Raw genomic sequence first — 24,124 nt, 5'->3', positions numbered from 1 at the left:
CTCATTGTCCAGCAGTGGAGAGGCTCAGTCAGCCTGCGAGGACCCAATATGGTGGCTCCTCCTGAGGCCGACATCCTCCCAGCAGTCCCTGACCCGTCAAGCTGCTTTGGCGCCATCTACAGGCATGACTACTGTTCAAAACCGAGGGATCCTTCGTCAAACTCTGTCACATGCTAGCAGAGCAAGCCTGTGGTCCGAAAAACCCGCCACTGGGGCCAGAGGAGTGGTGGTCTGCTTCTAAGAAATAACTCAACATAGGCTCTAAATCTGATGCAGTGAGCAGGTTTATTCACCTCAGTCAGAGAACAATAAACCAAACTGGTCCACGGATCAACAAGCAGCAAAATCCCGTTTGTGTTGTGTCTGCTTTTATACACGTTTCACAGCTCCTCCTATGGTGGAGCCCTTTTTATTTTTCCAGTCAATACAAGGTTTTTTCACCACTAAAACTACCTAATCACATGCCTGAACATATGTCCATTCAAATTCTGATTCACGTCAAACCATTTGAGCAACATAACGGTGTCTAAGATTGACACTCCTGAGCCAAAAAATAATAATGATATTTAATAAAATGATTACATCCTCAGATTACATGTTGTGAAAATTATCTGACTAACTGCATAGTTCAGTAAAGATATTTTCCACAAGTCCCACCGCCCCATCGCCTCCCTGGCTGTCATAAAATTCCTGTCCTCCTGGTGCCAAATTTAAGGCACCAGGAGGACAATCTTTCCAAAATATTGAAAGCCCATCCAGATGCGGCTGATGTCATAATCCACATCAGCACAAACGACATCCCGAGACAGCAATCAGAACATTTAAAACCAGATTTTATCAGCCTTTTCTTTTCTCTCTGGACATCGGTACATCTCTGACACATACCGACCTCTTTTCCTGTGAAGTTCATGATTGATTTGATTTTGAAATTCTTTTAATTACATACCAGGCGTTGCACAACCGGACTTTTGAGTACATTGCTAAGTTATTTAGGCCACATTATACAGCATCTCTGTGTTTCTTAGGTCTTCTCACCGAGGATTGTGGGCTGTTCTAGCTTCAAAACCAAAGGGGTGACAAAGCCTTCAGTCAAAGCCGTCAATCATAATTATAACTCCTTTTTTCCCCTTGCTTTTATTGTCTTGGTTCTTAATTGTGTTTTTATGACTTATTTGATTGTATTTAATTTTCTTTCAATCAATACACATCCAGTTAAAAAAAAAATAAATGAAAATTGTAATCATACGATCAAAAACATTGTACAGCCCACAGGCTTTTGTTCCACAGTGTCTTTTCGGAGTCGAGGCACCCTCTGACTGGTTTTCAAACACACCATCATGTAAATCAAAATTACGGCACCGATTATTGAAAAATTCTGTCTGAATATTAAGAAGATTAATAAGATCACACCGGCTGGAGGAGCACTACCAGATGGAGGAAGGAGAATCGACATTTTTAGGGCTAAATCACATTCTCGAGTCCTCCGGCTGCCTCGTCTCCTCAGATCTTCGTCTCTCCTGCACAAGCCGAGGTGGAGGAGGTGAGAATGAGATGCAAGGACAGAGAAAGCTAAGCCAAACAGGTTGGCCAAATCCTTGACATGCGTGCTCACTCGAGACTGCTTCTAAGAGGCTATAATGTCCATTATTTATGACGTGTTGAATGTGTATTCTCTTCATAGAATCTGACACAACTGCTTTTTTTTTTAGTCACAAGATTTATAAAGCAATCCCAACTGTGAAACCCACACCTATAAAAGGTCTTCACATTCTTCCCAGCCTCTGTCAGATACAGCCAAAGCATCTCCATATTAACTTTGGAAGGATGGAAAACAAAAATGGAAAAAATGAAAAAAAAAAAAAAAAAAAAAAAGGAAAGCTCTCTTCATAGGATGCAGCGAGGATACAGTTATGTTTCCTCACTCCTCTGGAAGGCTCCTTGCTCCTCCTCAGATCACGTTTGATGAACTGAGACAGAAAGATGTTGGGCAGAGATCAGTTTCCAGGTGACGTGTGTTTGCGCACATAGATGAACGCCCTGCTTCACTGGAACTGAGGGGCCGAGGCCAAGCCCAGAAAAAACAGCCCATAGCGTTATCCCTCCTCCAGCAAACTTTACAGTTGGCACAATGCAGTCGAACATTCTCCTCCATCAGACTCGTCCATCAGACCACCACATAGAGAAGTCTGATTGGTCGCTCCACAGAACACATTTCCACCGCTCCAGAGTCCAGCGGCAGCGTGCTTTACACCACTCCATCTGACGCTCGGCGTTGTGTTCGGTGATGTGAGGCTTGCATGCGGCCGCTCGGCCATGAAGCTCCCAGCGCTCAGTTTCTGTGCTGATGTTGATGCCAGAGGAGGTTTGGAGCTCTGCAGTTACTGAGGCAGCAGAGCGTCGGCCACTTTTACGCACTATGAGCCTCAGCGCTCGGCAACCCCGCTCTGTAACTTTACGTGGTGCTGCCCCCTGGTGGCTGAGTCGCTGTGGTTCCTAAACGCTTCCACTTTGCAATAATCCCACTACCAGCTGATGGTGGAATATCTAGGAGGGAAGAAACTTCACCAGCTGACTTGTTGCAGTGGTGGCATCCTGTTACATTGCTATTACAGCACCATGCTGGAACTCAGTGAGCTCTTTAGAACGAGCCATTCTTTCACAAATGTGTAAAGGCAGACTGCATGGCTAGCTGCTGGATTTTATACACCTGTGGCAACGGGACTGAATGAAACACCTGAATTCACTGAATAAGAGCTGTGGCTCAATACTTTTATTCATATCGTGTACTTTTACAACTACATCTTAAGTCCAGCAAACAGAACAGTGCCGTTTAGTACAGTTTTATCTAATCAAGTTCAAAAGGTTTCAAGGTTTTGGAAAACTTTGTGTGTGTATTTAAGCTTTGCTGGGTAGACTAGGTTTAATGCATCTGTCCCATCAAAAAATGTTTAGTCAGCACTCTGTTGCCCTCAGTAATGACAGCAACATCGGCTGGATCCTCCTCAGCGGCAGCGTGGACGACATGCTGAGTGTGGCTGTCAAGTGCTAACGTATCAAGTGAGTAAAAGTCATAATATATGAATTCTGTCTCATGCATATTACCTGAATTTCTGCTGTACCACCGTGAGCTCCTGTAACTGCAACATGTGTTTAAACAACTCACTTTTAAACAGAGTTGGCACAGGTAATGAAATATTCATACTGAATAACTTTTATTGTCAATATTAAATCTTTTCAGCACTGAGGGGGAGCTAATTTACCACCAAATTAATTAATCAAGCAATGAATCATTTGGCAAATCTAAAATCAAATAATGAACTGATTAGGAAATATGCAAATTGCTTGATAAACAAAAATGAAACCAACAATTTGATAATCAAAAACTGACTGGTCATGGAAACTGGTGTATGAACATTTCACTGAAGCAAATGTTAGGTTAGTAAAATTGGATAACAGGGAGTGTTATGAGTCTGTTATGAAGGCACAGCTGAACTAGCTGTGGTCACTGGAACATCTTTGTATTTTTTTCAAACTCATAACATGCAAACAGTACTTGCACACAGAACGCGAAATACAAAAAGTCAAAATGCGAGAGATTTATTTTTTCGCAACAAGTTTGATTTTTCTAGGCGAACAAACTGCAGCAGCCAATCACCAGTGTCCATTCACAACAATAACATTACGTCAGTTGCTGCTCTGGGTCAATCAGATTCCGATAGTTGGTTCTCTGTCTCTCTACATGCAGTGCCAGCATACCCAGGGGAGTCTCGAATTGTCCCACGGACATCCGAAAATAAGTTCGGAAATGGTCATGATACAGTTTTAATTCCTGTATCAGCAGGTGGAATTCCCCCTCTCTATCCCTGCTCTGTAAAAGCGGGTGTACCCAAAATCTCCTCTTTGGACGGGTAAGAGGACGAAGTTGACTCCATGGGCTCTAGTTTCCCGGCGCAGCGCAGGGTGGCGCAGTGAGGCGCACCCCGCGCAGAGCTAGTTTCGACCAGCGCAACGCGCGAGGTGAACGGTTTCCAAGTTTCGCAGACGGATCTGCGCCGAGATGGGAGTGGCGGCGCAGCAGGGGGAGGTGTCGACAGATTCAGCTTGGCGCAGTGACAGTTTCGTGCCAAAAGGCTTCGCCGAGGTGCGCCAAAAGCTCGCCTCCTGAAACCATGTCTACTTTCGGCGCAGCGTGGCTGGCGCAGTGGAAGTTTGGCTGACAGGCGGGCAGTGCGCACACGTCACCAAAACCTCACAGGCAGGTTTCCAGAATGTCAGGCACATTAACAATGCAATAAATAACCACAAAAACCACTATTCAATGCTACTATCTCAATCAGCACATAAACGTATCTCCATATCAACTGTCCCGTTACAACTGATGTCAGATCAAAGGAGATTGGCACCATTTGGCAGCGTAATGGAAACCCAACCTGATCACCTGTCAGTCAAACAATGCATCCAGTACAGTGATGTCTTTTTTCCAGTCATGCTGTCTGGTGCTGCTCCTGTTAACTACACAGTTCTTCTTCCATATATATTTAAATATTCCACTCTGGGTTTTCGTTATCCGATAATCACCGGACTATGACTGGTAAAGTCCGGTAATTTTTAAGTGTCTGGTGAAAATATTCACAATTTGAATTTTATTAAAACAGTCAATTTCCATGTAATTTTATTTATAATTAAAAAAAAAAAAATAGACTGCGTGATCCCTGTCTCCGGTGTACCAGAGGGAGAGAGAGGTTTTTTTTCTGCAGAACCAGATCAAAACAGCACAGCGAAGTTGCCTGGGGGAGAACAAGGTCACAAGACTGATGCGCATTGCAAGTTGTGGAGAGACACTTGAGACTTTTGATTTTAATTCAGCTGCTGAATTAAGTTTTTATTGCATCTATTTGATTTCAAGTTGGCAGCACGCCGCGTTATTAAAATGATATGAGCCCGTTTTTTTGTTTGCAAATTGTAGTTGCAATTTTATGCAACGTTCATGTTAAAAGAGCACAGGCTTGTGCAATATTTATTTATTTATTTTAGACGTTACGCACGTGAGTCAATTGACGGCACTAATTTTATTTGATACAGCCTGCTTTTCAATAAAAAAAAAAAGATTATGCAATAAATTGACATGCATTGATATCATTCTTATATAGCCTGCATATAATTTTAAGCTCAGTAAATTCAGATAATATTTGACCGGAATTTCAAACATTTGTCCAGTAAATTGAAAACCTGCCGGTCACGTTGTCCGGTGCCAATTTTTTCTAACGGAAACCCTGATTTATCGTGCGATGGACTGGCGACCTGTCCAGGGTGTTTCCTTGCCTTCGCCCTATGAGCGCTGGGATAGGCTCCATGCATCGGTTCCTTGCCCGACACTGGACATTTAGAACAGCAAATGTAAAAGCTTTCATGAACCGGATTTTGTTTTAATCTCTAGTGTGTTGTTGCATCAGTAAGTGATGGAGTCGAAAGTTGCAAAACAAACATGTAGGCTATTTATATGAATATGGCGAGGATTATCCTTTGAGGTAAAAACATTCATTAAAAATGGGGGCTTCACAGTAAAATTTTTATTTGCTCGTAAAAATCAATAACTTTAACAGACGGTGACAGAGCTGGAAAAAAAGAGATGCGAGGCAGGCAGGTAATGGAAAGACAGGGGACTCAGGAAGACGAATTTAAGGATAGATGCATGGATGGATGGATGGGTGGTTAGATGTAGAGTTCTCATATTCTGCCCGAACCCGACCCGACCCGAATTTTAGGCCCGACCCGGGTCGGGTCGGGCCTAAAATTTACGTGAATTGGGCGGGTCGGGTCGGGCTTCGGGTTCTGTGGGGGATTTTTTTTTTTTTTTTTTTTTTTTTTAAATAAAAAATAGAATTATGTGTTGTGTTATTGATTATGACGTTTCATTTTTATGTGACTGGTGGAGAGAGTGAGAGACTGGATTGGATTTGGAGGCTAAACTTTCAGTGACAGACAGACAACCAGCTGTGCGAGCGCAGCGCAAACAAGAGAGAGAGAGTTGCAGCAGTATCCCGCTGTGCTGGCAGACTCGGTAGCAGGGACGGTTTCTGCTATGGGCAGTGCAACTGGGGGCGCATGGGGGAAAAAAAAAATCTCCAGTTTTCTAGACTACCGTATTGACCCGCACATGCCGCGGCACCATCAGTCGGCATCAGGCGGGCCGGCCGCGGCACCGTCCGATACCACGCCCACCCGTCAGGTCTGCCGGATCTGACAGGTGAGCTGCCTCATGCTGGCCAGTGCCGCGGCCGGCCCGCTTGATACGGACTGATGGTGCCCCGGTGCCGCGGCCGACCGTCTCTGCTAAATAATGGCGAATTTGGCGATTTTTATTATTATTATTATTATTTTTTTTTTTTTTTTCGGGCTTTATCGGGCTGTCGGGCCTAAAGTTCGGCTAATTAGTCGGGTCGGGTCGGGCCTCGGGCTGGCCCAGTCCAGCCCGGGTCGGGTCGGGTCTTAATTTTCAGGCCCGATGAGAACTCTAGTTAGATGGATGGGTGGACAGATGGATGGCAGGTAGCTCCAGCAACATTGCAGCAGCCAAGACTGGCCTCAGTGCGTGTGTGATGCGGCTGCTCTCTTCGTCCACGTCAAATGTGTAGACTACCACTACGCCTTCGCGCAGTGCATTTTAAAGGCGAGGACAGGGGCTCATTTGATTGGTTTAAAGTGAATCGGTTGTGTCAAACCCACACCATGCCTTCTCTCCTCCCTTGCGCCGGTAGGAGGAACGGCGCATTAGTTGCGCCAAGGCGCACGGCGTGCCAAACTTGCAAAATCCACTTGGCCACACCCAGTTGGCGCAGCTGCGCTGCGCTGCGCCCGCGCCTCGCCAGGTCTGCGAAACTAGAGCCCCATGTCTTTTTCCTGTCAGAACGCTCTCCTGTGCGCTGCGGGATTCATATTTTTCAATACGCACATTCACATCGCTGATTGGTGTGAATAGTTAAAGGCGAAATTTTCACCAGTGACTTTTCACTGTCAGTGAGACTGCTTGCTTTGGGAAAATATTAGCAGAAACATGAAGTTTTTGTATTTTGTAGAAACTGCTAAATATGCAAAATCACTGGTATGGCCCTTCAAAATGTGTAGCCAATGCAACCAACTCTTTTCTGAGACTTGCTATACTTGTAGGCTGATGCTCTCTATATATTTACCAATATTCCAGTTTTCATAGTGATAATGGTAGCACCCATCAGCTTTCAGGCTTGGATGTTTTCGCCACTAAAAATTCCTCGCTTGCCGAGCTTTGTCGTTGTCATAGCTCTGATAACCTCATCTCAGGAGCTGCACCTGGAGCTAAATTTAATCAACAAATCTATCCATTATGCCCTATCAAAAGTCTCATTAAAATTAATACATTTTTGTTCCACAAAATCTCAGACTAATTAAACTAAATTAAGCAGCGCAATCAAGTCAATTTTGAGTAATTATGGTGAGTAAGTGAAAGCAATTTGTGAATTTATAAAAGTGCATGTACAGTGTGAGGTACATGAGGGTATGAACTGACCAAAATGAGAATATGATCAAAGCAAGGGAGAGAATTCTCCTGTGCAATAGCATTTTATGACATTGATGTTGTCAGTTCTGGCCTCAAAGTCTATTTTTTTTTTTCAGGGGGCCACTACTGGGCTCTGTGGGCTGGAATAAAAATGATGATGTATGGGTTTTGCGGCTGTAGTACTTCCTTTGCAGCGAGCACCGATCACAATCGATCACCTAATAGCCAGTTTCGGGCACGGTAAAGTAATTAATTATAGTCACTAGTCACTTCTACTAAAAAGTAACTGAGTTAATAACTGAGTTACATAATTGTCAAAATAATTACCAGGAAAAGTAACTATTATGTTACTTTTTACAAAATTGTTCAAATATGTCAAATTACTTGGCTGCCCCAGTCATACTGGCCTATAGTACTATAGTGGAACAATAAAATGCAATCGATGATATGGGGTAATGAACCACTGATCTCCTGCATGGCAGGCGTAGACACTAACCACTCTGCCATTAGGGATTATGTACCTTGTCTGCAGTTTGGGCTCATTCTCCATTCATGTTGATAAATTACAAAAAACTGCAGAGTCCGATCGGGTTGAAAATTAACACGGCACTTTTTCTCCACAAGATGCACATTTTCCATATCGGATATTAAAATAATAATAAAAATAAAAGATAAAGATAAAAAAGATCCGGAGCTTTTGAAGAAAGATCCGGGGCTTAAGCAACTCTGATTGCTGACAGAGAGCCTGCTTGGTTGAAGCCCGCATCTGTGAGCTTAGTTATAGCCTAGTATCGGCACGTTTTATTGTCAGTAACGGTAATGGCGTTGTAACAGGGGAACCAGTAATTTTTTTGATTTCTCGTTACTGATAAAAGTAACGCCGTTAGTAACAGCCTTTATTTATAACGCCGTTATTCCCATCACTAATAACCAACCAGCTCGACCGCCGGGGGCCGTTTCAAGACCGTGTTACAGGAGCGATGCTCAGGTCTCTTTACGTTCTGCATTGTGTAAAAGACATTAGAAGGATTTCATGTGGAGAAAATGGAGATAGAGAAAATGGGGGCACATGGGGAGTCTTTCAATGTGCTGGGAGCTTTACTGGGAGATTAACCCGTGGGTCAGGTGCAGGCGCTGGGAAGGAGATACGGCGAGTCTCTTGACAAGGGGCTGAGTGTCGGATCAGCAGCTGCGTCGTGTTTGAGCTGAACAGAGAGAATCAGTGGCCTTCAGGTGGGAGATTAGGCCTTGATCATGCACATCACCTATAAGATTATGTGTTTAAAGAGGTGGTGAGCTAAACTGTTAAAATGGTCTTTATTAACATGATAGAGTGTAGAAGTCGTCATGAAACGGTGAGAATCTGAAGTTCTTTCTGTGTAGAGCGAGGTCTATCAGCTGATTTCTCCTGACTCAAAAAATCGGTTTTGCTGGAGAGGGATTCAAATCGATCAGAACATTGAGCCTCATTCACCAGTGTCTTCTTAAATTTCTTCTTTAGAAAGATTGTAAGAAGAGTCGACGTTGGTCTCAAACCGTGTTATCGTTCGCACCTTCTTATCTCACTGTCCTCGGAAATTGAAAGTTAACCCGAATTCGCATTCAGCAGGTAAATGCCCCGCCCAGTGGCGAGAATAACAGTGGAGCTCCGACCTATAGGTCTAGGGCTATGTGAAAATACAGGTGCAAAAAAAACTCATGAATTGCAACTCTGTGACCAAATACACAACAGCAGTGGCATTTTCAACCAGAGGGCACTTTAGCGCAGCATTTTCAACCAAGAGGGCACTTTAGTGCAGCATTTTTAACCAAGAGGGGACTAAGGGTGCAGCATTTTCAACCAAGAGGGCACTTTAGCGCAGCATTTTCAACCAAAAGGGCACTAGGGGTGCAGCGTTTTCAACCAAGAGGGCACTTTAGCGCAGCATTTTCAACCAAAAGGGCGCTAGGGGTGCAGCGTTTTCAACCAAGAGGGCACTTTAGCGCAGCATTTTCAACCAAAAGGGCGCTAGGGGTGCAGCGTTTTCAACCAAGAGGGCACTTTAGCGCAGCATTTTCAACCAAAAGGGCGCTAGGGGTGCAGCGTTTTCAACCAAGAGGGCACTTTAGCCCGGCATTTTTAACCAAGAGGGCACTAGGGGTGCAGCGTTTTCAACCAAGAGGGCACTTTAGCCCAGCATTTGTAACCAAGAGGGCACTAGGGGTGCAGTGTTTTCAACCAAGAGGGCAATTTAGTGCATCAGTTTCAACTAGGAGGGCATTTTAGCGCGGCATTTTCAACCAAAAAAAAAAGGGCACTTTAACGGGCGATTTTCAATCAGGAGGCCAGGCCCCGCCAGCCAACATAAAAGGACATGAGAATGCAAGGCCGTGCACACACACATGCATGCACGCACACACGCACGCACGCACGCACGCACGCACGCACACACACACACACACACACACACACACACACACACACACACACACACACTTCTACAGCCCTGGAATGGATGTTCTGCTGCAGGACGTGAACACCAAACCACCTGTCATATACATATTTTTATTGTGCAGGAAAGTGATCACAAAACAAGTGAGAACAAATGCAGGGATACATGAACAGACACATAAACACCGTCATGCACACACACACACACACACGCACAGACACGACAAGGGACAGCGTGACGGGATGCTGCAGCAGCACATCGGGGCTGAAATCTGAAGCCAGAGCTCATATTTAACGTCAATAGTAGATATCAAGTAACAGAAACTAAGATGCATTGAGCATTTTAGCTGAAATCTGTTGGTGTTGTGTTTATTTTGCCAGAATATGAATTAGACTATAATGCTTTGTAAAATAAAAACGTGTGATGTGAGTGTGTGTGTGCTCTTGAGTGTGTGTAGATTCCCTTCCTACCTAAGAACAAATCTCAGATAAGAAATCGTTGGTTAATGCCAGAATTTTCCTTTAAACTGTGGGAGCGGGTTTTAAGAACTAATTTGCTGGTGAATGAGGCCTCGTCCTCCTCGTCCTTCAGCTGTAACTGTCAGCCCGTCCTGCAGTAAAACAAGACCAGCAGGTTCAAATCCGAGCTCAACAGTGTTTGCTTTTGGCCAGCTAATATTAACAAACGTTCACCAATACTCACGAGTTCAGTGGTTCCCAACCTCAGTCCTCAAGGCCCCCCTGTCCTGCAGGTTTTTGTTCCAGCTCTACTCTTGAACACCTGACCCAGTTAAGGCCCATGCACCTTCATGCCTGCTCTGTTCAGGTACATCTGTTTCAACCAGTCAGCATGTAGCCCTTAAATGGATCAGGTGTGAAAGATTAGAGTTGAAACAAAAACCTGCAGGACAGGACCGGGGGGCCTTGAGGACTGGGTTGGGAAACCACTGAACTTGTTGTACTTGCACAAGAGTCAATTAACTAAATCTAGCTAACATTATTCTTTTGTGTACCAGTCCCTTGGAGTGAAACGATTGAGAGTCCCGGCTGATGCGTAAGGGTTCTTTTATTAAATCCACCAGGTAGCAGAATGACGATAAGCAGCAACTTTAATCCACCAAATCCTCACAGCACCATGAAAACTGCAATGAAGACATATAATACACAACAAACATCTCACGAACTTGTTTCCATGGCACACACAAATATTACACAAATAATTAAGATCAGCAAACTGCTCTGCAAGTTTGATGTCTACAGCACGAGACTGGGTGATGACAGTTGACCTGGAGAGGCAGCTGAGGATCCTATCTTGCATCACCTAGAACTCGTTAAGACCAGACATCATCTTGGTCTCTGAGGCTTCAAGACAGCTCATCCTGCTGGAGTTAACCGTGCCATGGGAGGAACGGATGGAGGAGATGCAAGAGAGGAAGAGGGCAAAGTACCAGGGGCCTCCTTTATCAACCGTGCGTACGCACAGATGTGTGCGTAATGGGTGCGTAAGAACGTTCCCACGCAAAGTATGGGATTTATCAACTTGTACTTGTGCGTAGGAACATGTGTAAATTTAAGCACAACTCTTACCATGCGTACACACAAAACCTAGTGGTAGAACAGTGAAAAAACCAATAGAACACACAAAAAGAGTCACAGTGTTCAGCAATCACAAACTTCACACATGTTCCCTGTTTCCCCTAATTGATAAAAAATCTCAATTAGTAAATTAGCAGACAATTTGAATAATTGATGTAACAAGTTATAAAAGACAGCTGTGACAGGACAACCTGAAAAGAAAACTTGAAATGCGAGTGCCATGGCTTATCTTGCACTATTGGAAGATTTGGAGAACCGTGCGATCCGCAGGGAGCGCGTTTTCAAAGAGCGTGCTGACAGTGAGAGCACAGAGTGGCTTCTCAGCAGGTACCGCTTACCCAAAAACATATTGATGGATTTATGCCGTGATTTACAACCCATGTTGGAGCGAGAGACAAAACGCACCAAAGCCATCCCAGTGCACATCCAGCTCCTGTCCACCCTGGGATTTTTGGCCACCGGAACATTTCAACGAGAGATTGGAGACATATGCGGCATTTCGCAGCCGACATTAAGCAGAATCATGCCGGCAGTGTTGGATGCAATAATTTCTCTGGCCCCAACTTACATCCAGTTCCCATACAGACATCACCAACAAGCCGAAATCAAACGAGGATTTCATGCTATCGCCGGATTCCCAAACATAATTGGAGCCATAGATTGCACTCATGTCACAATAAAAGCACCATCACACAATGAATACAGTTACGTGAACAGGAAAGGATTTCATTCAATCAATGCGCAAATAATCTGTGATGCAAATATGTCCCTGTTGAACGTTGTTGCCCGGTGGCCTGGAGGAACGCACGACTCATTCATTCTGCAGAACAGCTCTGTGGGTGTGCGTCTCCAAGCAGGAGCTGTTGAGGATGGCTGGCTTATTGGTGAGTGTTACAACATTTTGAAATTATTTTTCTGGGCGTCGTATGGTTTATTATAACATCTCTATAGGTGATCGGGGATATCCACTGAAGCCGTGGCTAATGACCCCCGTAACCTACCCGAGGACCCCACAGGAGCAGCACTACAACCGGGCCCATGCGCGTTCAAGAACCATCATTGAACGCGCAATAGGCCTGCTAAAAGGCCGATGGCTGTGCCTGTCCAGCGCAGGGGGGGCACTTCAGTATAAGCCTGAAAAAGTCTGCCACATCATTATGGCTTGCTGTGTGCTTCACAACTTGGCCATCAGACAAGGTGTCCCTCTGCAGGAACCCCCCAGAGCAGACGAGCCCATGCCTATCGCAGAGCCTGTCCCACCCCCTAATGCCGCTGCCATTCAAACAAGAGAGAGGATCATACAGAGATTTTAGGTAAGTCTGCCTGTTAGCTATCTTTGTGTGTGGGGGGAAATAATCAACATCATTCAACATTTTAAAGTTTATTTATTCAACATTTGTGATGCGCATGCAGCAATCTGTGCCAGTGAGTCGTTGATTTTCAGTAAAGCGTTAGCGATGTTGGTCAGTTGATCCTTTATTTCATTTGTTGGTTTTGCAGCACTGCCTGTGTCAGCACCCTCGGCCCAGGATGCACCGACTGGGGGTTGGATGGCCCCGGCTGCTCTTGTTCCTCCAACTCCCCCGGCTCCTCCGCCGCCTCCGGCTCCTGAGCGCAGGGGGGACTGGCTTGAGTTTCTGAGTTATTGAAGAAACATCACATTATTGTCACGTTTATTTTAATTTTCCCAAATTAAACTGTCTAAATGTTTAAACACCTCAGCCCAGCTTTTTATTTTACCTGCAGTGTGACTGGTCGATGGTACAGCTGGTTCAGTTGGGAGAGCGTCTGTGTCCCCATCAGGAATAATTCCACAAAGTTGTGTGGGCCCGATGATGCTGGCAATACGGGTGTCCATGGGTGAAAGTTGAGTTGTTGCTTGTCCTCCTCCAGTAACAGATATTTCGTGTCTATGGGCTGTTATGCGTTTTTTGGCACTGAGTTTGATGTCAAACCATTTCTTTTTTATCTCAGAGACTGCTCTTTCCTCTGACCCAACAGAATTAACGGCAGCCGTCACCTTCTCCCACGCAGCATTTTTTCTTTTGTTGGTCACACCTGCATTTAGTGTTCCAAACAGTATATTTTGGCTTGTTTCAACTTCTCCTACAAGTACCTCAATCTCTGTATCGGAGAAATTTCTCTTCTTCGCCCTCTTCGCCATTATTACAGCAGGCCTAAGGGAAAAAATCCATTCCCGCATTTTTAAAGGGATTGCTGCTACCATATATGGTCAATTGGAGGCGTTTCTGAATGCAAATGAGCCTAACCATGCACGAGCATGGCAGTTTAGAACAGGTGGGATTTATCATCACAGATTACTTACTGGTGTGCGTACGACCGGTGTCCGCACGTTTGATAAATACGGATTTTTTTGTACTTACACACATTCTAAGTTTCATTCCTACGAAAGAATTTAGAACCTTTTCTACGCACAGGCTGATAAATGAGGCCCCAGGAGCTGGTGGAGGACTGTTGCAGGAATGGCTGGAAGACCAGATGCATGCCAGTGGAGGTTGGCAGTCGGGGTTTGCTGGCTACTCCCTCAACAAGGCCTACGGAACTCTAGGCATCAGAGGTCTGAGCAGGAGAAGAGCCATCAGCAACAACACAGAGGCAGCAGAGAAGGCATCTAGATGGCTGAAGAGGGGTGACCAGTGCGGTCAGTAGTTGTACGCCACTTGGACACAGGCCGAGGCTTGATCAACCTCGGTCGGGTCGCCTGGAGGAGGGTGTCTGTTGCAAGACCCGAAACACCCAGGGAATCCAGGATACAACACTGATGATGTGTCCAAGTTAGAGCATCAGAAGATGTATTAAAAACAGACATATTATGCTCATAACCCATCCCATGTTATTATTAATTTTAAATAAATATGAACACCAGCACAAATACGAAATCTCAGTGTGGTCCTGTACATTTTGTTTTATGCCAACAATAAAACTGCTTGTAACAACACCTGAACTGGTATTGCAGACTGCTGTGTTCCTTTAGAAATAGATGTGACTGTGTACGCAGTGCCCTAAAACTCTTTTCACATTTTATTACAGCTGTTGACTTTCAGGAACTCTCAAATCTTGGTCGATAAAGAAGAAAGCATTCAGGAATAATACTGCACATTAAAATCCCTGTTTTTAACTGGGTTTGCGGTCCCTTTAAAAGCTGTGCCCGATCTGAAATTTGAAACACTGCTTGCTCCACAGCCATGCTTCCATCCAGGACCATCTTAGCAAACAGATTTATAGTTCCGTGTTTCCTCCTGTGGTATTTTCAGAGTATTCTGACCAAGGATAAGGTCTGAAAATCGTGTAGTCGTCCTGACTCTTCCTGGAGATGCTTTTACTGGTTGCAGGTTGTGTTGGGAGGTGACTTCAACAACACAAGAGCTTCAACAAGCAAAGTGACCCAGAATACACTGACAGAAATCGCCAGAACGAGCCCAAGCCATGCAACTTTTATTGGACTGGCGCAACAATTCCTGTGTCTGAAGGGGAAACGGCAGCTTCGTAAATATTTACCAGGTTGGGATTGCAGCCGACTCTCCTAGGCCTAGACAGCCTTAAGATAATTTCTCAAAATCACATGACAGTAGATTGCACAAATGGACAGTTTGAAATCCAATGCTGTTTGATCACCAATCACTGCATCTTCCTTTAGTTGAATGTGTTCTTTGTAATTTAATTGAGCCATTTATATGATATTAACATGGTTAGAAATGATTTAGATTCTCCATATTTTCACTCCAGTATACCAATAATGATCAGTCAGCTCTGGCTTCTGATTGGTTAAAATGGATCACATGTGGCCTGTGCTTCTTAGATAATTAGCTGGAGCGATGAAGTCTTGACCTTGTTTGCTGTGCTTGTCATGCTTTTGCAGTATGTTTAAATAATTTCTTTTTTGCAAGTTTTTATCTTGTATTTAAATAAGAAACTTTTCAAAGAGCGTTTTATTGAAGCTCGTGTCAACTTCATACTTGGACTCTGCAGCTTTAATGGGTGTTTTCAAGAAATAGACAGAGCCACACTACATAGATGGCATGATAGTCTTTAATTTTTGACCGGTGTTGTATTCGATACCAGCAGCGTCAAACGAACTTGGCAGCAAATGAGGATCAAGTCATAAAAAAATCATTCAAACTGTCGTGGAGCTGCTGTGGTTTATTATTCTGGTATTTTGTGGATGATATTCAGTGTCAAATTTTAAAGGGTTAACAGACGTATTCCCTGAAGCAAACAGGAAAAAAAGGACAATTTTAAGCCTAAACTCTGATCATAACCTGGTTATGTTTGCAGCATCCATTACCATGGCGATGAAGCCGGACCAAGAAAGAGCCGCCTTACACAGCAAACTGGCTTTAAACTAAAAACGCCTCACTAACCCGTTAATCTCACTTCATAGTCCAGCCCTCTGTAATCCCCGCACGTTATTCCACCCACAATCTGTTATGAGTCCGGTGACTAAATTGTTAACCCACCATCCCTCCTCATCCCTTTTTTTTTTTTTTTTTTTTTAAACTGCTGAAATGCATCTTGACGCAGCCCACACACCTTTCACAAGCATTTAATATACACACGTAATAAAACTGACATGCACAAACCTGGTTAATTTTTAGGTAAAAACTCGACAAATAACCTTCCCTCCCCCTCCCTTTTAAAAATGCCTCAGTCCTCCGTCAGCGTGAGCAGGTGAAGATGTTTGCGCTGCAGATGGCTGCCAGACCTGCTCTGTCGATTCACACTTAGTTTAACAACTTTTTTAAATTGAATCACTTTGAGCCGGAGCACTGAGCTGCAGCAGGAGATCAATACTGTTTAATTAGAGCGCAACCACAGCCGTCTACCCAACACCCCCTGCCTCAACCCCGACCCCGAACCACCCGGCTGTTTGAGAAACACACCGCTGGAGAGAGTGTGTGTGCAGGAGTGTTTTTACATCAAGTGCAACGGAAGTGCATCATTTTCCAGTCAAACCACCACCGGCGGCTCGATTTTCACCCTGATCTACCCGGGCTGTTATTAGCAAAAGGTCACCGAGCAAGCTGGAGTCGATCAAATCATGCCCGTTTTCACAACATGTCAGGCCTGATATCGCCATGACGACACAGGAAAGCCGCTCCGCTCACACACGCTGCAAAAAGCACATGTGGATGCAGACAAACAAGTTACAATACTATTGGTATTCATAAAAGCAGCCCATTTGTTTTATATTGATTGTTCTGTGCTCTTTTTCTTGGGCTGCCTGTGTGTGTTTTCTGTGTGTGTGTGTGTGTGAGAGAGAGAGAGCTGCAGCCAAAGCTCGAGACAGATGTAGTTTGCGTCTGTCTGATTTAACCCTTGTCCAGAAGCCCGACTTTGATTAGAAGCTTTGATTTCATCCTGTTAACAAAAGTCACTTAATGTCTTATATATATATATATATATATATATATATATATATATATATATATATACACTATATTACCAAAAGTATTCGCTCACCCATTCAAATGATCAGAATCAGGTGTCCTAATCACTTGGCCTGGCCACAGGTGTATAAAATCAAGCACTCAGGCATGCAGACTGTGAAACAAGACATTTGTGAAAGAATGGGCCGCTCTCAGGAGCTCAGTGAATTCCAGCATGGAACCGTCATAGGATGCCACCTGTGCAACAAATCCAGTCGTGAAATTTCCTCGCAATGGTGTAAAGCACGCCGCCACTGGCCTCTAGAGCAGTGGAGACGCGTTCTCTGGAGTGATGAATCACGCTTTTCCATCTGGCAATCTGATGGACGAGTCTGGGTTTGGAGGTTGCCAGGAGAACGGTACATTTCAGACTGCATTGTGCCGACTGTGAAATTTGGTGGAGGAGGAATTATGGTGTGGGGTTGTTTTTCAGGAGCTGGGCTTGGCCCCTTAGTTCCAGTGAAAGGAACTTTGAATGCTTCAGGATACCAAAACATTTTGGACAATTCCATGCTCCCAACCTTGTGGGAACAGTTTGGAGCGGGCCCCTTCCTCTTCCAACATGACTGTGCACCAGTGCACAAAGCAAGGTCCATAAAGACATGGATGACAGAGTCTGGTGTGGATGAACTTGACTGGCCTGCACAGAGTCCTGACCTGAACCCGATAGAACACCTTTGGGATGAATTAGAGCGGAGACTGAGAGCCAGGCCTTCTCGACCAACATCAGTGTGTGACCTCACCAATGCGCTTTTGGAAGAATGGTCAAAAATTCCTATAAACACTCTCCTCAACCTTGTGGACAATCTTCCCAGAAGAGTTGAAGCTGTAATAGCTGCAAAAGGTGGACCGACATCATATTGAACTCTATGGGTTAGGAATGGGATGGCACTTCAGTTCATAGTATGAGTAAAGGCAGGTGAGCGAATACTTTTGGTAATATAGTGTATATATATATATATATATATATATATATATATATAATTTTTTTTTTTTTTAGGGTTTGTTGGGGGCTACACTGGTAATTTTAGCATACGTTTCTTAATTGTAGGGATTTTTTGTTTAGTTTTAGAATTGCTCTTACCATGCAATTACATTTTTTTTTGTAACTTTATTATATCCGTGTTTAGCAAAATTTCCCCCATAACCCCCCCCCATAAAATAAAAGACTTCATAATACAGAGGATATCCATACAGATTTCCTATCAATATAATAGCAACAATAAATAGATAGATAGATAGATAGATAGATAGATTTACTTTTTTTTAAGACGCAGTTGTTTATAGTGTATTTAATGTGAGCTCATTTTTGTCAAAGTCACAGTTCACCCAGAATTCATGTTAATAAACTCATGATCAGCTTAGCAGCATTTATAACAGCGTTAAAGCTACATTAAGAAATATTACATGCATTATGTGTTGCATTAAATGAGCCCTTGCAATGAGAGTTTCACTGTGGGTCTTCTGTCCACTAAACGATTCAAAGCTTCTTTAAAACAGCACATTCTGCAGATCCATCCAAATTTCATATCAGTGGCATGGAGTGCGACAGCCACAGAAAAAGTTCATTCAAAGCAGCGTCACCTTGTAGCTGAGTGTCTGCAGCTTCACCACGTTTTCAAACCGGAGCTCAGAGACAAAATAATCCAAGTCAAACCAACAGAAACGTTGTGAGAGTGAAATGCGTCCCTCATCTCCATCCCGAAAACACATTTCATCTCGTAAACTTTTGGTTTTGTACCCAAAAGCAGGAGCGATTCTGTTCGTTCACAAGTGGAGTTTGAGCTCACAACACCCTCTAGTGGTCAGAAAATACTTTTTTAAATAATGCAGCTGCATTTTGAGTTCTTTTTTCACTTTTCTGTCACTTTTCAGGTCACTTACTTTTTTCACTCTCTAGATATTTTTTTTCTTCATAATTTTAGTTTGTGTATCACATGTTCTTTTTTCCCAAAAGAAATCAAGTGAATGTGGTCAGGCTGATGGCTTTCACACACATTTAAACACAAGAAATGTACCGCTGATCCAGGTTTGAAAGACTTAATGTATGGGTACGAGCAGATGTTTGCCATTTCAGCTGCTGGAGGTGCCTGGGCTCAGCCTCTGAGCCGGCCTGCGCCAAAGCCTTTTATATAAATAAATGTTTTCACTTATAGTGACACAGCCCTCTCGGTCCAACACCCAGGGGAGCCTGCTCATTATTGGATTTCAGGATTGATCGCTGTGATGACACGCCATCTCTCTCTCTTTTCCCTCTCTTTGTCTTTGCTGGCTGTCCGTTCCTACATCCCTGCAGGATTGTGAGTGATGGAGGCACTTTGAGCCAGTTTGATGTCTCCATAATTTTCTACTCAATCCTCATTTTCAGAGCGGCAGTGGCAGCCGGGCTGAAGGACCCTGAGTCTTCAAGTGGAGAGAGAGAGAGAGAGAGAGAGAGAGAAAGAGAGACAGACAGAGAGAAAGACAGACAGATGTAGAGAGAGAGAGAGAGAGAGAGAGAGAGAGAGAGAGAGAAAGTGAAACTGACAGACAGAGAGGATGTGGAGGTGTGTGAGAGAGACAAAGGAGAGAATGTGTGACAGGTCAAAGTGTGTGTGTGTATGTGTGTGTGTGTGTGTGTGTGTGTGATGCTAAACACAGCCATAAGTCAATTCATTACAAATAATGACCACACCACCAATATATAGTCTCATAACTTTTCAATTTAAAATTTTTTAAAAGTGGATTAGATTTAATTTATTATCCCAATAGTAAACAGTAAATATAATAACTATATAATAAAGTAACGTTAGCGCATGTGCGAAAGTTCATGCGAAACATGACAAGGTTTCCTCTGGTGGTCCAGCCAGTCTATTACACACACACACACACACACACACACATGATATTGTGTGTGTGTGTGTGTGTGTGTGTGTGTGTGTGTGCGCGCACGCTAAGTTTTCAGTGTTAAAAGCCACAGAATGTCATCAAACAAAAACCACACAAAACACAGAGGAAGAGTCTTCATACTGAAAAGTGATGATTCTCATCATTATCATCACCATCATCATCATCATCATCATCATCATCACTGATAGTCGTCATCGCTGTCACTACTACCACTATTAGTAGTTATGAATTAACGAGGTAATTATCTCATAAGTCTGACACACTTTAACATGAAAAAAAAAATCTGCTGGTGATAATCTGAGAATAATTAACTCGGAGAAGCATGGCACTTTATTTTTTTTCTGAAGTCGCTGCGGCTCTGCGTGTGTTTGGGAGCTGCATATTTTTGCTGAGCATTGTCTCTGTCAGCTCCATGGAAACAGAGGTAATGTGGCAGATTGTATTATGTTAAGAGCTCAGACTTGGAAGCTGCTGCCAACAAACCCACTCTCTGCTCTGTGTATGTGTGTGTGTGTGTGTGAGAGAGAGAGAGACAGTGTGGAGTGCCTAATGGTAATTTGCTAGTGCACTCGCAAGTGTCTCCATAAGCACAATTTTAAAGAGAGAAACTAAAACTAAAACATCCTGAAGCTGCAGAGAAGTCAGACAATCTTATTTCTAGGATCCAGACAAAATCCTCCAGCTCTTCCAAATTAAACTAATTGAAACTAATTAAAATAAATAAACACCACCTCCTACCAATAGCTTGTATTCGTTATAATTTATATATAATTTTAACTTACCCTGAGACAATTGACCTTTTCTAATTCCATCGTGTTTCACATTCATGCACCTCCACATCTTCGTCCTCGTGCTGTGTGTGTGTGCCGCCGCTGGCCACAGAGCAGCTCCACTGCAGCAACAGGCTTTTGGGTTACGTTTATGGGACTGTGGTCATAGTTAACATGAGTAATAGGCAGAGCAGTATTTATCAAATAAACATGAGTTTAAGGGGGCATAAAGTTACTGTGGCAGTTGCTTCCTGTGTGTGAGTCGCACTGGGCGGCCTCATCGGCTCATTCGGGGAGCGCTCTTGTTCTTGTTTGCAGCATCAGATGATGAACTGAACCCATTGAAACTGCAGGACAACACTCAGAGAGTGAGTGTTACTAAATGACTCAAATGAGTCTTTTCATTCAGTGGCAGCCACAGCCTCGCCGCCGGTGTCGGCTCTGTTTTCAGTCAACCTCCTTCAATGGCCGGCTTTCCCCCGTCACACTGAACCTGGGCGGGCTGGACGGCTCCTCGGTGGGGCTGTTGGGGCAAGTTTCCAGGTGCTGATGGCCCACCAAATCCCCATGGGGTCAGACAGGGCTAACCGAGGTCTGAGGTGGAGTTAAGGGTCGTAGGTGGGGAGACGGTGCAGCTGATAAGTACAGATGTCAGTGCAGCAGCTCGCTTTTCTAGCAGAAAAATAACAGAGAAAAGAAAAACGCAGAGCAAGCAGCAGTCCTGGTCAAACAAGAGAGGACATCAGGGCTCTGATCTCTATCTGGACAGAGGAGATTGTCCGACAACAAACCTAAGGTGTTTGCTGAAATGAGGGCTTTATGTGATATATAGTGAGAGCGCTGGCAGCGGTGGGGATCCAACACATAACAGGACAGGACCGCCAAAACTGAAGAAACTGAAGAAACAGGTGTCAGTACAAGGCAGTTAAAGCACACAACACACAAAGTGGCATCCGAAGGAAAAAAAAAATCAGGAGTTGGCAGGAGTTAGTTGGTCTGCAGACTTTAACCCCTCGCTTCCTGCTGCCCACTCACTGCTGGACGGGATGAGACTGCAGGGCAATCAGCACGACTATCTGGCTCGAAGATCGGCCTAAAGACGGCAAGTGAATCATCCAGTCCAGTCCAGTGAACAATAACAAAGGCACTACCGATATTCACCAATACATTCACTTATATAGTGCATATTTGCAACCATATACACTACTCGCAAAAAGTTAGGGATATTTGGCTTTTGGGTGAAATTTATGGAAAATATAAAAAGTTCACGCTACAGTGATATTATATCATGAAAGTAGGGCATTTAAGTAGAAGCATACACTGGTGATTTCCTCATCTCAAACAATTTCTTGAAACAAAAGCCAACAACAGTGGTGGATATACCACAACAAAAAATGTCAGTGTCAATAACTTGTCATGTGCCCTTGAGCATCAATTACAGCTGGACAACGACGTCTCATGCTGTTCACAAGTCGACTTATTGTCTGCTGTGAATTTTGCCGTTAAACTCCTTGTTAGAGAACAGCAACTTGTGCAAAAAGTACTGAAACATTGAACAGTTGGACATGTGCATTCAAAAGTTTACAGAAGGTCACATTAAGTTCACCTGTAAAGGTTATAATGCATTTTAGGTTCATCCTGAAATTTCACCCAAAAGCCGAATATCCCTAACGTTTTATGAGTAGTGTATATTTGAAATATATATTTGTAACCAAAGAATTTTTATTGTGTCTACTTAATTTCCATGATTTATTTGTTATGCTGATATACAACTTGCATTTATGTTTGAATTGAGGGTTTATGTTACAAAACTAATACGGATCACATTGGTTGTTGGGGGGTGTTTGTCGAAGAAAAAACTTGGCCACATAGATTTTTTTTCCTAACATGCCAAAATACACACACACACACACACATACACACACTTGGCAGTCCTGCCACACACACACAGATAGATCGACGATCATAGACCCCCACAATGATCATAATGATCTGTCCTATGGTTTTTATGGATTGTGTGCTATATAGTGTTATTATGGGCTGTCATGTGACTGTAACAACTTAGCAACCACCTCATAATTACCTAGCAACACCTGAGCCATTTGATAAATAATTCTGTGCCATTAAGACAATGTGACACGGGATTGTTTCAGGTCAGGCTGTAGGTGTGTGTGATTCTCAGTTTCTGTTCTGTCTGTTGTGTTTTCATTTTGAGACTTTTTTTTTTTTTTTTTTTTTTTTACTGATGTAATTGACTGTGTTTGCAGGTTCAGCTGTGATCACACTGCATGTTATATGGCCTCTTCTACATCTAACCAGAGATACATGATACAGAGAAATATTCCACCTTCAAGAGCATGTGGGCCACCTCCAGGGGGCAGCACAGAGCACTAAACATGGGCTAAACAGTAAACACAGTCAAATGAACAGCAGTCAGCGCCACTTTTCCAGAATGTCATCTCTCTAAATGATATAAATTTTTTTCCTATGCAACGGTGAAAGTTAGCAGATGCTGGTTAACATTTCTGTGTACTTCGATTAATCAAATCCAGAACCATTTAGAGAAAAAAAATGTTTTTTCCTCGTCTTGTTATGCAACCAGTCAACACCACACAGCCGACAGTGATAGTCCAGTTACGTGAAAATATGTGGAATCAAATGTAGTGATCATTTTATAGCATTTAGCCCCATGATGCCATATGTTCTGCACTGTGTAGCAACACTGCCCCTGCTGGCCAAAACACTGTACTGCACTGTTTTTTTCTGTTTCCCAGCGGTCAGTGGCCATGGTTCCACTTCCTATAGCTGTTGTTTTAACTGTTAGGAGCCTTCAAGGATTATGTCCTTTCAATGAATTTAGTTTTATAATAGTCAGCCTGCTACTGTTTATCGTCTATGGATTCCACCTGCTTCACTTTGGCTCTGCTCCTCCTGGCTGTTCTGGCTCCAAGAAATGATAACTGCTTTTGCCTTCTTTTTAAATTAAAGCCAGCGCTCAAAACCAACACATTTGTTTAAATTTATTTTCACACCACCTGGTAAGGCCATCAAGCCATCAAACACAGCAAAGTCTGCAACAATATTTGCTCTGTTTTATTCCTCAGTGTCCAAAGCACACAGAGCTCACTGCACCTCCTCACTCCTTGCTAAGATATTAAATTACAGTACCTCTAACAACATTTGGTAATGCAGTAATTAGCATTAATTAATTGGCTTATGTCTGCGTTTAACTGTAATTTAATACTGGTGCTGATGTCAGCTAAGTATGGGAGTAAGAAAATGACTGTGGAGACAATAATGACAGACACACAGACAGAGGTCCCTTCCATTTTAGGTATATTATTGGCCTACAGTTACTATTATAAGTAATACTGATAAATGTTAATCAATATGCATATAATGAGTTAATTACCTTGGTGTAGAATGTGCTCTTGATGTTGTTATTCTCAAACTTATT

General features: G+C 43.4%; 1 protein-coding gene across 1 annotated transcript; it reads left to right on the top strand.

Annotated features, from left to right (window-relative positions):
* The first annotated feature begins 11,432 nt into the window (after positions 1–11,432).
* Positions 11,433–12,874, top strand: LOC115370481 (putative nuclease HARBI1). Its single transcript, XM_030067510.1, has 2 exons — positions 11,433–12,445; positions 12,513–12,874. Exons 1-2 carry the CDS (start codon positions 11,782–11,784, stop codon positions 12,872–12,874), a joined length of 1,026 nt encoding a protein of 341 aa, XP_029923370.1. The 5' UTR covers positions 11,433–11,781.
* The last annotated feature ends 11,250 nt before the right edge of the window (positions 12,875–24,124 follow it).

Source organism: Myripristis murdjan, chromosome 13, assembly GCF_902150065.1.
Source record: "Myripristis murdjan chromosome 13, fMyrMur1.1, whole genome shotgun sequence".
NCBI classification, from domain to species: Eukaryota; Metazoa; Chordata; class Actinopteri; order Holocentriformes; family Holocentridae; genus Myripristis; species Myripristis murdjan.
Note: the sequence above shows the minus strand (reverse complement) of the source record. Positions and strands in the feature narration are given on the sequence as shown.